Source organism: Embiotoca jacksoni, unplaced genomic scaffold, assembly GCF_022577435.1.
Source record: "Embiotoca jacksoni isolate LCO1_2020_lvr unplaced genomic scaffold, fEmbJac1.0.p SCAF_1, whole genome shotgun sequence".
Taxonomy (NCBI): Eukaryota; Metazoa; Chordata; class Actinopteri; family Embiotocidae; genus Embiotoca; species Embiotoca jacksoni.
Window position 1 is genome coordinate 9476353 of NW_027185229.1, and position 18825 is coordinate 9495177.

The 18825-nt window shown below is 41.4% G+C and overlaps 1 protein-coding gene across 2 annotated transcripts in view; it reads right to left on the reverse strand.

Moving 5' to 3' along the window:
* cdh4 (cadherin 4, type 1, R-cadherin (retinal)) overlaps nt 1-18307 on the reverse strand; it is a 192603-nt gene extending 174296 nt beyond the window's left edge. Inside the window, exons 1-2 of one of the 2 annotated variants that reach the window (XM_069153622.1) lie at nt 18091-18307; nt 16841-16952 (exon numbers count right to left, since the gene is read on the reverse strand). In XM_069153622.1, coding sequence (XP_069009723.1) covers nt 16841-16952; nt 18091-18144 — 166 coding nt within the window. In that variant the 5' untranslated portion in view covers nt 18145-18307. The remainder of the gene's footprint in view (nt 1-16840; nt 16953-18090) is intronic. The other variant, XM_069153693.1, reaches the window with a different exon arrangement.
* Between the last annotated feature and the right edge of the window lie 518 nt (nt 18308-18825).

Consider the following 18825-nt stretch of genomic DNA (forward strand, 5'->3'; position numbering starts at 1 on the left):
GCAAACTTCCTCACATATCCTTATGTCAGAGCACATCAGCACAGTGCCAGCCTGAATAATAGCTTTTCTCTGATGATTATGTTGGCCATGTAACCTGAGCACTGCAGCACTCAGCTCTGCTCAGCTGGATTTGATTCAACGGCATTTACAAGACTACATATGACAACGCAGCACAGCTCTTTCCCTCAACATAACATTACCTGAGGAAGCCATTATACATCCCTGTCAGCACTTAACCTTCCCCCAGCACTTCAAAGAGACATTCAGAAGCAAGGAGCTCAGAGGTGAAGCCCCCCCCTGGGAGGCCCCTGCCAGACCTCAGCCCCCACACTCAGCACCATCAGATACACCACTGAGCTCACACATCAAACTACTACCTGCGGTTCCACTCTGCTTCATACTGTACATGTGGAAAAGCTGATGGCATGAACCCTGCTGGCTCGACTGGTCAGAGAGAGGTAGAGGTCAGAGGTCTGCTCTGCACCAGCAGCGTGAAACTCAACAATCAGCTGAAACTTGTTCCTTCTCCTGAACACAGGGCAGTACTACAAAAGTGTATCGCAAGAAAGAATAATCAGTCTCTCAAAAATAATGATGCATGGTTTCTTGTTATTACAACCTTTTTTTTTTTCATTATAACAAAAGACTTTCCCTGTTCCAACTTCACACAATTGTCACAGCAAGTTTCTGCTATTACTGAGGACACAAAAAAATGTACAAATAAAAATGTTGGAAGATTCAGTCATTTTCAGAGAAAAAATAGACTAGCAGTAACATCAATGTTAAATAGTGAGACTATTCTCCACCATTAAAATGACCCCCAAGGTCTTTTGTGCAAGCAGCTTTTTACTACCCAAAGGTACGTGGTAAAGTTAAGCAACCTGTGCTGTCAACCAACAAGATAGTTCAAGTCATCATTTTAGCCCATAGACTATATATAAATATGGAAATTGTCTCCAGGTCTAAAAAGTAAAGTCTATGGTATTGCTTAAAGTGCAAAACCAGGGGAGGGCCATTAGGGGCTGTCTCCATAAAACCATTGGCTCAAATATACTTCCGTTCAAAAAGTATCAACTTCTCTCATGAAATGCAAAGTCAATCATTCAAATCATGTTGGTGCCATTAGCTAAATGCACTCCTTCTGCTCAGTGTTCTGGTGGTCCTTTTGAAAAAAATGTCATTATTAATTACAAATTAGGCCTAAAAGACCGGTGTGTTTGAGGGCATGCCTGGCTTGAATGCTGGTTGCCGGTATAGGTGGGTGAGCATACTGTCCTCAAGTCCTCAGTCATATCGACACCTTGTTCCTCCCCAGCTCATCCAAATACGGTCACTACTGGCTCCAAAAAACAAATATGGCGAGGGCCGACATGCCAGACTGAAGGCTTCAAAACCGTACCTCACAAACCATTGGGTGATGACACAGTGGGTGTCAGCCTGTATTAACACAAATCATTATCTTCCCCGAACCTTAAATGGATTTTTTTTTTGTGCCTAAACCCAAGCATGGTCGTAATTTAAGAAACAATCCTGTGCGTCATTTTGAAAGGAGAAACGACCCAAATGGTCGTGTGGGTAAAATGACTTGTTGGGAATAGTGTGCTTGGATTCAGGCAAATAGCATCTTTTAATAAAACACCATTTAAAAGCTTTCAACTATTTAAGGTAAATCTTTTATATACAAAAATCTTCTTTAACTGTCCTTTTTGTCCTAAAACATAAACAACAATGTTTCCTTGTAAATAATCTTCTTGCAATAAAGGTGTCTTTTTATAACAAAATTATATTTTAATATGAAAAAATATGTTGGTGTGTCATAGTAATGACAGATAAATGTGTCATTATAACACAGATGTTCAGTGTTACAATGAGCTTGTATTTTTGGCATGGTGGCAAAATGTTCTTCCTTACAGCTGCACACATGTTAGATTTGTCCTTTGTGTGGGAGGGTATCTTTGACGATTTTCCGTTTTACTCCGTCTGAAACCATTCCAACAGAAAGCAATTTGTGCTGGACTTTTGTCTTTTTCCTTTTTACATTTTACATATCTTTTTACACCAAAATTGATTTGAGAACTTGCATTTAAAACTTGACTTCCAGATCAATTTTAAAGGTGGAAGACCGTTTCAAAATGTCTTCCACAGAGCATGTATTTGCATCTTCATGAACTTCACACTGTGCATAAATGCATTTTAAAATCAAATGCTTTCCAGCTAAACATAAAGCGTTGCATTGCAGCATTTAAAATGTATGCTTGTGCACGTGTGTATGAAAGTGCATAAGCAATTTCGATAGCACTCTTACACTAAAACGGACAACAGTTTCTCAATAATCATGAATCTTGTTAGACTGCAAAGTGTTTGACTGGTAGTATTCAGAGGGAAAGAAGCCTGTGTAACAAATCACAATTCATGTGCATTTATTATACCTGAGGAGTCTATTCATTAACTGATTCAGTCCACATACAAAACACTCACATTTCTATCAGTGGTATAAGGCCCAGCATCCGGCACTCCTGGCAGTAATATTAGGAGGATCTTGCTGTAGTTTAACTGTTCCCCTGGATTCTCCTCAAGCGTGTGGTCTTGGACCGCACGCACGCACGTACGCACCTCATCACAAGGATGGATGAAGAAGGTAAAGAAATCTTTACTGCTTGGTTCAGACAGTAGGGAATAGAGGTGTCATGTAATTTACATCTTGATGTACATTTCATCCATGTGCTATTTGCGTAGGTCACACACACTGCATTTCCACTATACATGGGATGTTGGCTTTTTATTAAGGTGCCATGTTTGGTGAGAACTGTGCCGTTAATGACCCCAGGCAGGGTTTTATAAATACATATGTTTGATTACCATGGGATTGGTAAAATGTTCTCATTAAAATTTCACAATGAAACCAAAGCTGTCGGCTCATGAGGTTTAGTTTGATTGTTAATCATGCTTTTAAAAAGTCACCATGTATGTTAAGGAAAACTTAACAGCCACTTTACAGTCCATAGCAGCACACAAATACCAAGAAACACACTGATGGTGGGAGCATGTCGTCACCCCGCCACAAACAGCTCCATGTGAATGGATGGAGGTTTGGCTCATCTGCAGTGCGTCGGAGTCTCACGGGCTGGCAGGACTCCAGTTCTCTGCTCGCTTATTCATCTCTTTCTCCCACAGCCAACATAGTCTGTCTCTCACACACACACACACACACACACACACACACACACACACACACACACACACACAAACGTGCGTACACAAACAGACACCCACCACACAATACCACTAGATTCACACAATGTCATTAATCTGAAACAAACCAAAATTCACAAGCACCATATGATGGCAACAAAACAAATTATGCTCACTGATATTTCAAAAACTTCATGAAGGTAAGTACAATGTCATGTACAATCTGTGTCCATTAGAATTCCCAGTGTTGCACAATTCAAAGTCCACTGGTCTGATTCCCAAAGGTGTACAGAAAATAGACTAAACTCGACATCCTAAAGAAAATAGTCAGCCATGAGAGTAAATTATGCATACAAATGTGCCACAGGTTCAAAAAAATGCTATGTAGATTTGCCAGTTAGGTGGTTCAGGGTGCGCAGGAAGTAAATAAATAATCCTGTTTAATAATTCATTGAAATTCATGTTGCTTTGCCTCCAGCCTTGAGAGTATTTAGAATGCAGCCTGCAAGGGCCCTGCTTCTGACTTGTGGTGGTGTGTGGTAAGATTATTGAAAACAGTGGGTAGGGGGGATCAAGCGTGCAAGCACACACACATACCATGCACACACACAGATGTATATATACAGTATATGTTTTCCATGTATCATATGTTCAATAAACTAGTGAAAAGAGACATTCCCTGTCAACATCTTATCCCCTTTTTGCTCCATTTCTCCCTGGAACGACAGATACAATCTCCAGAGTGTGAAGAGAAGTTCACACAGAGCTTCAGGCTGGTGAATACACTGAAGCTGAGGGAGACGGCAATGCAGGCACAGAGAGGACTGCAAATTGGATCTAAAAGTCTTCCATGGGAAAGAAAGGGAGAAAATAAAAACAGACATGAGGGTGGAGAGGAGAGGAGAGGAGAGGAGAGGAGAGGAGAGGAGAGGAGAGGAGAGGAGAGGAGAGGAGAGGAGAGGAGAGGAGAGGAGAGGAGAGGAGAGGAGAGGGCTACTGATCCACGTGATCCGTTCCTGATGATGTCTTGATAGAATTACACCAGCAAATAAAATTATCTTCTGTGTATGTTTGTGTGTGTGTGTGTGTGTGTGTGTGTGTGTGTGTGTGTGTGTGTGTGTGTGTGTGTGTGTGTGTTTAGTTGCAGCTTTACAATTCATTATACTATGTCTTAATTCATTAACATAAGAACTTGTCTGCATATCTCTGAAGTCCCCAGTTCTTTCCCGGATGCTGTTAAAATGTGCTGACAAGTGGATGAGGCGTCTGCATATTAAACCATATGAGTGACTGGAGGGGGGTTAATGATTGAGAGAATATTGTGAAAACAGCATCTTCAAGTACTTGCAGGGTACAGCTTACATTTTGGCACCGCTACGAGTCTCTGTTAATGCCTATTAACAAGACAAAGTTAGCTATTCTTTTGCATTTTCCCATCTGTTGGCAGCTGATAAATGAATGCTAAACTCTAACTGACACACACTGTGACTTGGGATTAAAGTCAAAGTATTGAGATATTTCCTGAGATTTCTTGGAGTAAAACAAACTGCACATAGTGCACAATATTTGGATAGCTGTTATACTGAAACTTGGCCTTAATTTATGGCTGATCACAGTAATTTAATGACTGCTGTCAGCATACACTTCACAGTGGTTGCAGCTATGTGCTGCTAATGCTACTTCTCACAAATCGCTCACCTCCCACAATAAGGACCCACTGGACATGCTACCCGTTACCCACAAGGCCACCTTTCTTAAGGGAAAAGTTTAGCATGACAAATGTTTCTGTAAATGATATATTACGTTTCTGACAGGGCAAGGATAAAGTTGTAAATTTTTTTCTGCGTATAAATGACTAATGAAAACTTGAGACTTTAAGACTTTTCTCATCAACTATTTGGAGGCAGCCCGAGGTACTATTGATGTAAAACCTAAAACAGGGCCTTAAGTTGAAGTTTGCTCAACTTTTTGGCCTGCAGCTATTTCTTTCTTGGTTAAAATGACACATTTACTTGTGTGATAAAAACATTAGGAGGATAAATATCATTGAGGCAGGGTTAAAAATCTGTTAACAACAGATCAAACGTACAGCTGGTTCCAGAAGTGGTTTCATCAGACATGCAAAACATAGTCCCAAAACCAAAGTGCAGTCAAGAAACAGTTAAAATGAAATGTCTTGCTCAAACACTGTAACTACATCAGATTAGCACTTAAAAGAACAAAACCATATGCCATCAGCAAATGTTTTATTTTCTTAAAAGTACTTTTCAACAAGATTGTCCTGCAGTGAAAAGTGAAGAATGACAATAAGCCCGTTTTTTTACTCCTACTGTTAGAGTAAATTGTTTTGTAGCTTGCTATGTTGATCACTCATATGACTGCCGTGATGTGCGGGCCTTCATCCAACTCCTCCTCGTATTTCATCTAACACGCTGCAAGGCCTGAAGGTGGAAGAGGGTCTTGTTTTGTTGCCAACATCCACCCCAGCTCTACAATAATGAGCTCTACAGGCCCTGAACCTGACCCAAGCATGAAAAGCTATCAGTTAAAAATAACAGGCAGGACCATTGCGGTGGTCAAAGCATCGCACGGTACTTCAGCGGTTTAATATAGTCTTGAAAAAGCATAACAGAAATGCAAATCGAGTCATGAATCATCATATGAAATCAGGAAACCCACCAGATATCTATGGATGTTGGATGTTTATTCATGACAGGTGAGTTACGCGCAGTAGGTCTGTGGCACTGCAGGGCACCAGAGCTTACTCAACCAGGATGTTTAACTGTCAGCTTCATAATGATACTTTTAAAGAGCTTTTCAAAGCTTTCCATGTCCTCTGGTTTGAATTCACACAGGTAGATCAGAGGCTTAAAATCAAATGTCTCCATGTTAAAGCACAGACATGAGCTATTGTATGCAAATTCCAACAGCATAATATTTAACAAACAGGAAACCGGCGACACAAATGAGCAGCAAACTCCATCCTGCAGAAAGCAGTGCGAAAACACTTTTCACTTATCTGTGGCAGCTTTGACATGTCATCATTTGGATTAGCCTTGATGTTGGACTGGTTTACACGGCTATAAATTTGACACTGCATTTAAATAGACGCCTGGCTGGAACAGCCATCATTCACTTTGCCACAGCCCTGTGGTGGCTGTAATCATGATGACACAGTAATATAGCTGTATCCGTTTTTCTTTTACCCAGGCTAAATTGCTGTTTATGGCAATAAGAAGGCTTCTATTCCCAGAGGCCACAGTTAGTCAGACTGCCTCTTATTGTCTTACTGCTGGGTTGTGGTGCAGAGCACAAACACTGTCACCAACACCACCAGCCCCTCCTCCTCTCTCCCTCTCTTCTCTGTTGGTTCTCAGAGCTATTATTTTTATCTGAAAACCTAAACGAGGCTACAGAGAGAAAAGAGACAAGAGAAAGAGAACGAGAGGAGAAGGGAGGTACACACAGAGACAGAGCGAAGCAGAAGAGGAAAACTGTGATTCTTCTGAAGCTGTGATCGATGCTACCAGCATGTGTCTGCATTGCACGTTGCCAGCAAAAAGGAGGGCTCTATCGATTTGCTCCCATATTTCAATCAAAAAAAGTGGGTCCTCAACCCCACATTTTCTTCTGTACTGCTACAAATTACCAGCCTCTTACTAAATAAAGAATAAAATGTTAAGTTTAAGCATACTGAATAAACTCCGTCTTGCTATGGAGACAACAAAAGACATGTTTTTGTGTAAGACTGGGACATCTTCGGCATAGTAATGATGCTTCGTGTGGATTTTTCACTGTTGCTAGCCGATGGCTATAACCTTCTAGTGGGTATTTGCACTGTGCCTCTATCCACACAACGCGCAGATATGTCAAGAAGTGCGCAAGCAGTACAAAAGGCACAATCACATTTAGAAATGAATCTTTTTGACCTGGCAGTTCAACTACCTGCTTGTTCTCTTGAGGAGAAACTAAGGTCTGCATGTGGATGATTGTAATACATGATAAAAACATCTGGAGGTCAAAGCTAATAGTATACTGGCACATTTAACATTTGTGCAGAAACCTACAGTGGCCTCTGCCACAATGAACTCACCTGTAAAGTAGTGTTAAAGTGTATGTCAGTGCATTAGTGTGTATATGACGTATAAGTAGTGTGTGTGACCTGCTCGTCCCGTTTGAGTGCAGCTCTCACAACCCACTATTACACGAAAGCTTGTAATACACCTGTCAGTCCACAGTGTCAGTACCATGTTTTGCCTTAGCTAGGCGTGAAACGTACACACATTTAGGCACCTAAAAACACATGGACAGGTTTAGTAAAAGATCAGGGTTTGGTTAAAATGTATAAGATCATTGTTTAGGTTAAGTCATTTTATGTAAGTAATGTTACATACATCACACAACTTACTTGCATTACTTAAAATAAATCCACATTAACTTTTGCTTTCCCACAGACTCGAACACTGATCATCTGGATGAAAGTCCTGTCGGTCCAACTGAACTGCCCCACCTCCACCCTAAGCAGACTCTTCGTACTTCATCACGACAGATGTAAAACCTGACACTGACACGGTATCCTCCAATGCTTTGGCCTGACAGACGTCTGACAGTTAAGTGGTCTTTTATTTGGTGCCTTAGTTTTTTTAAGGAACTAAATTCACAAGAGTAGCAGTAGCAGAACTTAAGTCGATCGCATTCTGAGAGAAACAATCAGACAGACAATTGAGATGTGTTCTTGGAAAGAGAGCCAAGGCAGCAACAAAGACAAAGAAAAAGGTAATTCTTCACTGACATTAAAGCTGGCAATGAGAAACTCCAGGAAACAGAATGGATTAAGTTGTATTACAGTTCTGTGACAGAATAAATTCAAGTTATTCTGGTCAGTAAAGCATATTTGCAGATTTGTTGGCCTCCCACAAACAAATCTGCATTACAACAAGACGAAGCATGGTTCCGGATTGTGATTTCCCAAATCAACCATCTGAATCCTGGCCAGAATGAGCTCTTTCAAACAGTTTGTGAAAAAATACTGTAATACTGTGCTGTATTAACAATTGCCTTTTTTCAACAGAGCAAGCCAGTCATTGCTCAAAAAGGTGTCAGATTCAACATATTTAGCAGAAATACACCTAGAGGCCTGGCCTATAACATGACAACAAGATTAAAAACATGTGGAAAGTGGGTAATTAAATGTTAGAATGAATTCAAACTTAAACACCTAAACGGGTGAAGTGCAATCTATGAAAAATGTAAAATCCAAAAGCGGAGAGTTTCAAATCATGAGAGGAGCTGGACAACAAATAGTTCCAAGCAGCAGGCATCCACAAGTCACTGTGCTGAAGCAAAAAAGCCTGCACACAGCCCGCTTTTTCAGATCAAAATAGACAGTAAATTGATACAATCAAATCCAAAAAGCATCCCCGCCATAGGAGATGCAATTTTCCCCCTTCTTTCCATGATGGAGTCAGGATTTGTGTTTCTATTTTCTTTTATGGTGCCATCGTTTCCCAAACAGTTTCTTTTATGTGCCTCAGAGCCGGGTGAAAAATGGTAGAGGTGCTGTATATATTTCAACACTGAGGCTAATCTGCAGCACACACACACACACACACACACACACACACACACACACACACACACACACACACACACCACACACACACACACACACACACACACACACACACACACACACACACTTTGTATGTTGCTGTGTACATCATTGTATTTGCATTTATTCATTTGCTGTTTAAAATTGTGAACAGCAGCAGCTGTAATAAATGCTGGTAACACTGAGCATACGTGTTCGTACTGGTGACAGGCACAAAGGCAATGGGAATTCTTAAGGTGTAAAAAAAAGGTGTCATTCTCCAGTGCAAATACTAAACTAATAATGAACTCAACCCAAACTGTTGAATACTGTGACAATACCTATTCTGGATTGAGTACATGAAGCTGAAGAGCAATCAAGAGCACAAATAATATAGATTTAAACAGAAATTATGAGAAATGTCAAACCTCCAGGTTGCCTTCATTCAGAATATTAATGCCAAAATGTGCAATTTAATAGATGTCATACTTTGTGTAAACAGTCTGTGGCAAATTGAATTTTACAGTTAAATCTTTTTTTCTTTTACCATGAGGCATTTCATCTAAGCTGGTAAAGTGAGCACCGCAAAACTTGATTGACAAGATTAAATCTTTACTAGTAGAAACAGGTATGCCACTCGCTGTCTCAGCCTCCACGTCTCTCTCACTGCTGTCTTTCTCCCTCTCTTTCTCCTTTGCTTACTAATGAGCCGTGAGATTGACAGCTGGATTACTGGGCTGGTTTGTAATCCTTTAATTTCTCCATTTAAGATAATCACCCTCTGGATGAAGCGCTGCTTACAAACACTTGTACACACACATACACAGAAAAACACACACAATGCACAAAATATACAATGTTTATATATGAATAAACAACTGTGTGTTTGCGCATAAAACAGAAATGAACAAGAGAATATAGTAAAAACAAGATGATGCAGGCGCACTGATCAAATAAAGATTCCAAGTTGAATTAATCCAGAGGACAAAGTCAAGCCCGAGCTGCTCTCTGGCGAGGGACCTTTTTGATATTAGAGTTTGTAGAACAAAGGCAATCTTGACAGTGTAGTCTTTTAATTAAGGCCATAGAATAGCAAAGCCTCGTCGCTTCAGAAATAGCTGTACAGTACAATACAGAGTGGCCCTCTGGAGATGAATTTAGCTGCAGCTTAGAAGGATCTGTGTGTTGAGTTGAGCCAAACGTAAATCATTTTGATTGGGCTGTGTTTTTCATCACCTCCAGTGCTGGCGGACTGAGGATATGAGTGTTGGGGAACGTGTGAGGTCAAGTAGCAGCACAAGGTCAAACTGCTTGGCCATAATTCATCAATAAAGTGAGAAGCGATATGTCACTTTGAGCCCCTGACTGTGGATGTGGGAGGTGGGTGGGGGGGATTAAGGAGGCACAGCTGAGCGAAAGGGCAGCTAAGGGTAGGTAGAGTTTCTCCAGCAAGGTATCACGCTAAAGCAAGTGATATACCCACCAGTTCACTTGATTTTACCGTGTCAGTGTCACATTTTGAGAAGTACACGCATATATGACCTGGGTCATAGATGGAGGGTATGTGACAAAGTAAAGAAGAAGGTGGGGGTGTTTAAATGGAAAAGACACATGACTTTCACTCAAGAGACCAGTGTTTCAAGTCAATGCAAGCTACTTACGTGACGTACATAACATTACTTACCTAAACCAAAACAAGATTTTTTTTTTTTCCACGCCTTAAAGTATTTTTGTGCCTCTACCCGAGGCACCTTACTTTTCACACCTGAACGTGACACTGACAGTGTCATCGAGTGTATTACACACTTTTGCGCAATACAGGGATGGATAACTCAGTAAACACATACTGTGAATCATATACATGATGAATGCAAAAACTTGACAAGCTTGGAGTTTCTGGACGTGCTATTGTGTGTTTCATAAATGCACAAAAAGCTGGTTTGAAAAGATCATGATCTTGACTGCCTTCAAATGTGTTAAGATGTCATATCTTCATCTTCTCCATTTGTGGCTCTCCTCCTCCACTTGGTGTCTTTGTGTCCAGGAAAATAACTGAACATATATATTAAGATTTGTGAATCCTCTGCTCTGATAGAGATCCACGCCTAAGTAATTACAGACTTACACAATCACAAGAGTGGCACAGAGACTTGATGGGGGTCAGCCAGAGAATGTTTGTCGTCCATAGACTATATGAATTTTAGCTTTTTATTTCCGAGTGTATTTAATTTCGTGAAGGAAGAAAGCATGACATGACTCAAAGCCAATCGCAACTTTGAAAAGCCACAATTTCAGACTGATGATAACAGAAGTAGAAAATTGGTTCAAACTGAGCTTTTCCATATTGTTTCCAGACAAACCAGGTTTGGAGTGACTTCTTTTTAATCTTTTTTTCAGTTTCAGTTAAAAAAAATTTTTTTTTCTGTTAATTGTAATAACTATCATCTATCCAATAATCCACCTAAATGACACAAAAGTGTGACAATATAAACAAGAGTATTAGCATGCAAGTGAATAATTTGAGCTGTAGAAACGCCACCTCAATACTGATGACCTGATTTGTATTCAGATGCATGTAAATCCTGCGAGTGTGGAGGAGGGAGGAAATCTTTGTAATGAACTGGTACATTCTGGGTTACACTTGCAGCTAAAAGGTGAAACAGAGGTCTCCTGTAGGGGAAATGGTTCATTTCTGCACCGCAACACAAAAAAACGCCAATGGAGTCTTAATCAAGGCCACAGATCGTTAAAAGTGCACCGAGATGCAAAGTGCTAATACACATTGATTGCGAGAGAGGATGGTCAATTAAAAAAGGTTTTCAATAACAAATGCAAATAGTATTCACAGAATGCGAGGTCACCGGTGGTGGAGGTGGTGCTCGTTTCTTCAAAAGACAGCTTTCTGCTGCTTTTCTTCATAATGGATGTAGAAAAGGGCGTCATTGACGAGGGTTAAACTGTAATTTGGAGGCAGTTTCTGAGAAATAAGAAAAAACACTAAGCTTCATCCGTGAATATTTTTCTCTAAATTTGCCCTCGTCTCAACTCCTGAAATACAACAGTGAAGTCTCAAGTTCCTCGTCCAACACAGCCCTCTTTCTTATCCATTAATCCCTTGCCAAGGACTCCTTTTTGGCTAACACCATCAAAAGTTTCCTTATAATCTCTCTATGATTTAACCCAAAGCCGCCAGCTCTTGCTATTGCAATCTGAGGTCTGATATTATCGTACTTAGCTCCGTCTGAAGGTTAGAACTCAGGGCACAATTAACTAACCTCTATTTTGTCAGGAAATGTAGATCTACTGCATAATCTTACCTCGTGGAGTGCAAACAGAGAGGGGGCTTTTTTTTTTTTTTTTTAAATGCAGCAGGAGTCTGAGGTGTTAGGTTTGTCTCTGAAAACGTATCACCATCTAAATACAAGGAGCTCGAGATGGATCATGCCTGTCTCGCCATGGGCACCATATGGAGAGCAATGAGACTATCCATGTTGAGATGAAATGTCCATGAGAGTACATGCCACGACCCAGCTACCAACCATCAGACTAAAGCTAATACCAGTGCACAGTGAGAAGAGCGCAGTGCACTAGAACTAATCAAATTCCTGTGAAGGTCCTGACAATAATATTTCTGCTGACAGGTGCTTTCCCATCGATCAAAACCCCTTTTTTTCACTTACTAGCCCCACAGAGGAAATGACTACAAACCAGGATGAAAAGCATTGTGCTGTGGCATGTACTATATCTTGGGTGGCTTGCTTGATGGAATTGGCTCAGCATGTATGTCATGTTGTAGGGAGTTTGAGGGATATGGGAGCGTAGCTTGGTTTGGTAAGAAGGCAGGCGAGATAAAGAGAAATGATGTGGCTCATCTTCTGTACCTGTATTCTATCAGCTCGCCACAGACTGCAGGTCCTGGCTGCAGAGATGAAAGACTCTCTGGAGGACAAGAGAGACGTTCGTGAGTCAGAAGGAAAATGGCATCCCGCTTATCAAATGCCTGGAAACATAATCCCCCACCACCCACCCAGCCTCCTCCCCGCCTCCAGTTCTTGGGTCTGGACGTACTTATGAAAGCCCTGTCACTTTGGATGTTAGGTTAGGAGTCAGAAGTTCTCCACAGCACAGCAAATGCCGAGCTGGCTGTTTCAAAGCAGATATGGCTCTTTGCCAGATTTCCCTGCTGTAGTCTAATTGGGGTCATGTTACAAGTCATTTTGCATGTGTAACTTTTAGAGATGGAATTAAACAATAGGAAATCCATGCTGAAAGCGTACAGCTGATGAAGGCAGGATCCTCCTTAAATTAATCTTTTAGATTAAAGTACGGTGTGTCTAATTTTTTTCTCCCTGTATGCACCGCAAAACCCAATTTTGAATTAAAATCCCAGGGATGAAGGAAGCGAGACACCCAATTGGGCATTATTTTTTCATAGAGTGAGTTCATCTCCGGTGATTCAAGAGACAACACAGGGACTGGAAATGAAAACAAACCCATTCTCTTTGAAAGGGCGGTATGGACTCGAGGTGGCAAAGCACAGACTTTAATAAAAGAGCCTGTATGCTCACTTAACTAATAGATCCACTCATGTCTCATGTCACAAAATCTCAGCGACAAAGAAAAAATATGCAGGCAGAGTGGCATTTTTCATTGTTTTTCAGGACTGGCGATGGCCAAAGGGTAAAACTCATCACTGTTGTCTTTTCAAATGTGCATTGACAACGACTTAAAGAGACAGTATCCTGACTGCACTGTATTTCAAATCAATTTCTTTTGTGCTGAGGCCACATCCCCTTGTCCGTGTTCCGAGGTGTCTGTTCCGGCTCTTGGAGCGAGGTGATGGTTTACACAGCGATGTGCAATCACTGGAATATTTCTTTTCACGGCTTATCTGCCCACAGTGGGGGATCTGCACGCACCACGACTCAAGGCCAGGCTGTCTGCTCGCCTGTGTGCCACAGTCCTCCAATCCTGGCCCAGCTCTCAGACAAACAGTTCCACGGATGCATGGCATGATTTATTCAGTACAACTAGAGATTTGTGAGTTAGTTAAACAAAGGTCTTCGATGGTCAACCATACAGCCATAACAGACTGTTTAACCTATGAAGCCAGTGAAGAGTGAGCAAAGGGGGCACTGAATGATGCATTACAATTCTAAAATGACCTTTAATACTTGAACATACATTTCACTTTACCTACAGGGAGAACTGTAAAAAAAAAGAAAGGCCAAAATCTGCATTTTAAATTACTGTGGTGTATTTATGACAAATCGTACATCATTTAAACCTGCGGTGCTCAACCTTTGTTTCCCCCTTCTGCCGGTGGGACTGACAACAAAAACAGTGTCGATATGTGCTTAAGTCATTGGCTACTCTAGCGCTACTGTTGCGTCCGTAAAACTACGAATAAACAAATGATGGTTAAGTGAAATGAGTAGGCGTTACAACCACCACGAAATGACTTCTTTCACTCTCAGAATTTCATCCATTCGGTATGATAACATATTTGAGAAGAAACACAAATTAATTATTTTATTCCTATTCAATTTAGCATTGGGCTAAACCGGAAGCAGATTTAAAAACTGTGATAGAGCTGATCAGCATAATATGAACTTGGGATGGGCATTTCAAGCAAAACTATTATCAAAATTCACTCGGAACTATTTGATTTTTAATAGAATATTCTCAATTAATAAAAAATAAATGGGTTCCTTGGAGGTGACACATTCAAACATTTTAATCACTAGTGTGCCTTGGCAAATTGTCAGCGGTAACGAAAAGTTTGACCTGACACCAGTGAGGCCTTCTGAGCAAACACATTGGTTTGTAAAGCAGACAGAGTGAAAAACAGGCGCACACAGCGAGAGCATCAAGGAAATTATTTCTCACAACATCATTTATCTCAGATTGGTGTTAATGAATCTGACATGAACATTTTTATGTCGTCACAACCAAACTCCCCACAAACTATCAAAACTACAATCGGGGAAAAAAAACAAGTCAACTTTCCACCTGAGCATGAAAAGAGGTGCATTGCACATATTGTTCAGAAAGCCTGGTTCACATTGCACCTGCTGGGCCACAGCTTGTCGCTCCTTTCCCCATTGCTCACTGTCCGTCTCTCCAGGGAGACAACAGCCACGGCCCACAGCAGTCCAGCAGCCCTATAGCCAGCTCCAGAGCATCCCAGACCCTCCCCTCCTCATTTCATCCCAGGTCCATTCATTTTCTTGGAAAATGACAGTTTCGGGTTATACATATTGTGGCGTTAGTATAAAAGGCTTCCTCCCACTTTGTGTTCCACTGTGTAGGAAACAGACCATCAATAAGGCGAGCCATGCACATAAATCATTGCATGAGGACTTAAGCTACTGCAGCCCATATCCTCTTGAATGGCCAGTTGGGAGGACAGCATTGCTCTCGGATTGATTTTCACAAAGAACAAATACAGAGACAGATAAAAGGAAGGTGAGAGACTGGAAGCAAAGGTAATATGGGATCAGAGCAAGAGCTGATGGAGCACATGAGATAAATCAAATAGATGCAGCTGAGCTTAGCTGTGACAATTTTTTGAATCGAAGTGTTAGCAGCTAATATTTACACCATGACATGTCACATGCGTGTGCAACATCCCCCCCGAGACACGTGCGCAAAAAACACACAAACACAAGGGCGGAACCAACATGCGTTATCTGTCTGGATACATCAACCTCTTAACATTGTTTGGGTCAGTAAGGACGCCTCAACCCATTTCCAAACAGGCGGAAACCTTAAACCGCAAGCCCCTTCAGGCGAACTGACTCCCCACTGACCGGCTGCACTGTCCTTGTCAGCTTTCTAAATAACAAAATAACCTGCAGAATAATTCAATTGTTTCGCTTGCAGTCAGGAAATGCTCAAACATCTGTTACAATGACAATGCCATTTCCTCCCGCCAAATAGCATTTCACGTAACAATAGACAAATATTTGGCTATAAAAGCAGAGTGTCAGGGGAGAGCTAAGCTTATTGTACGCTGTTGTTAAGCTGTTCCCCACAAGTATGAGTAACAATCTCATAGGTTGCGGGGAAGAAAAAGAAGGAAATGTGAAACATTTTACTAAAATCCAGTCCCTTGACTCTCATAGCAGAAACCTACAATGTGAGTTTCAAATACTCAAAATGCTTAAGTCATATAGAGCAACTCCAAGCCCTCCTCTGTCCTCCACTTGGAGCTAATTTCATCATCCATAAGTCTGAATCTCGACATTAAATGCGGTCTGTGTTATAGAACCATATCCAGTGAATGTCAAAGGTGTTGTTTATCTGTCAATTATGCAAATCGGGATTCTGGAAGGGATTAATTTCCATTATGGTTCAGATTCACCAGCAAACAGAGGAGACACAGTGAAGACACTATGGCAGAATTTCACATGGCAGGGAATGAAACTCAAAGTAGACACAGTACACTGACTGCACTGAAAAGAAACGAAGCAAATAAAAACAGAATTGAATTCCTCAAAAAAAAAAAAGAGGCAGGAAAACATATTACAATGAACAGTGGAAATAAAATAAAAGTTTGGGGCTTTCAGCTGCAACAAGCAGAGTAGAAGACAGGCTTTTTAAATTAGACTGCTCTGAGCTTGATGCTTAGTCAAACAAAAACGAAGAAATATATTGTTTTTACAGCAATCAGTAGATGTTCATTTATCAATGACACTTCATATCAAATGACACCTCTCGAACAGAATGCTTCAGACTTCGGCTGTCATGTCATGTTTAATCACATCACACTATTTGTTTCACCTAGCCTCATTCAAATTCTGCCTCTGCCTATAATGTGTATGCCTGTGCTCAAGATGAGCTGCTTTTGTTGCACAGCCACAACCTGAGTGTCTTCTGACCTTCTTTAGGGAATGATGGAGAGCCACACACCATAATATATGTCCCCCCACACACAAGCATAGACACACACTTACTCACTCAATCACAAGATGAGGTTGGATGGGGGGACACATCTGGGCAGAGCAGAGAAAATATCATCAGTCAATAAATGAGATCCAGCAGCGGCAGACTTACCTTTGAGAATGCTCTGGCCATGCAGCACGTCTCTCGAGACAATCACTGTGTAGAAGTTCTGGGAGAAGCCCGGTCTGCAGGGGGGTTTCAGGGGCTGGACTGCCTTACTCCCCTGGGGAAAAAAAACAAGACGGCCTGTTAAGCATTGGCAAATTGACTGGTGGCCGAGGGGTCACGAGCTGATCTCAGCCTTTTCAGGGCTGGTATTGGACCTCCCTCGCCACTGTGAGTGATTTACTTCAGACTACAGCGTGCTGCACTTGAACCATCATAGTCCACATCTGGGGCTTAAGAAATGTGCTCAGAATCACTGTGGTGAAACATAAAGTCTCTTGACAGATACTTAAAGAGGGAACAAGCATTCTAAAGCTCAAAATCACACCAATGTTTTAATCATATTTTTAACCACATTAAAAGTTATAGGTAACAGTAAAGATAAGCTTTTTAAAGATGATGACTATGGCCTGCATGAAATATTTAACTCAAACATACAGCGTAGACTTCATGCTGATTGGAGTGTGTGTGCATGTGTGACAAGGAATTTGAGAAAAGAAGCCAAATGCATTAAAACATATTGTTGATATATAAGCACTGCTGCAGGCTCACAGAAGAGGGAAGGAAGGAAGACTGTATGAAGAATGCCATTCATCTGATTCATCAGATTTATCTCGTCAATTTATGTCCCTAAAGAAAATACATTGCACTTTGTTTTATGATGCAGGAAAGTCCGTACTATTTCCGTGACTGGACGTCAATTCTAGTGCACTATTTACTCAAGTTTGGAAATAAAAAGAAAAACTATAGTGCTGATTTTCCTCTAAAATTATCCTTCTTCAATAAGCACCAACTCGTTCACCAGGGGATGAGCCCCAAAATATAGAAATTACAGTGCGTAAACGAAGTTGATCACAGCCAACATGACGAGAAGCCTCTATAGAAAGGACTGTCCTCTGCAATAATGTACTGCAGTTTCTTTGGACGAGGGGATGGGGAGGCTAACGAACAGAGTTCTCGTTGACTTTTTCACCACAGACAGACAAAAACATTCTTGACCTAAAATGTACCGTCTTCAGCTCCATTACAAGCATCATGCTGTCTATAGCGCAACTCTACGACGGAAAGTGAAGCCGTTCACAGCCACTTTCGAGTGCTCTTGCGGGCGCTGCAAAGCTTAACTAAGCACTACAGCAGTGCAGCACTTCCCCCGTACTGTCAGCCGAAAAGAACATGTACACATTAACTCATCTTACCGAGGATGCGCCCACAAGTAAGGTGCACGCCAAGATGACACAGCCAACGTTCATCTTTGCAAAACCGCGTGTAAGAAAAAAAAGGGAAAAGAGTCTTCTTCGCCAAATACACCTCAGTAATTCCCGGAGCCCTGTTTCTTCCTCTCGAGTGCTGAATATACCGTCCCTACTTGTCTGGCGCAAAAGTGCCGCTGAGACAGAGATGCTGCGCTCGGTCCAGAAGAAGCCGGTGCCCATTGGATAACAGCGTCACTACAACCCCTCCTACCGCACGGCGGAGCAGCCAAAGCAGTGTGCGCTGTCTGTCTGTGCTCTGAATGCCTCCCTGTGATGATGCCCCGTGCCACTTCTGGGATCTATTGGTGGGGGGAAAAAATGCATTTTCCAGGCTATTTAGATTCATATTTTGACTTCAGATGGAGCAAAGGCGGTTCTGTCTGTGAGTGACAACTAACCATCCGAGTCCTTTCATGTGTCCATCAGCTAACTGGAGTCTATTTCACACCCCAGTTACCCCCTCTGCCCCTGATCCAGAGTATAAATATGGCAAGAGCCGCCGAGTTATTAGCTTTTTATTAAAGCTGCTATGATAGACCACTGCAGTATGAGACTTTGATTGTGAATGAAAGATTCAAATAAAATAAACTTCAGTGAATCAGTAGCCTGTATGATCATCGACGGGAGATATACCTTTTTTTTGGTCATTTGGTCATATTTCTTCAAACAAAACCGATT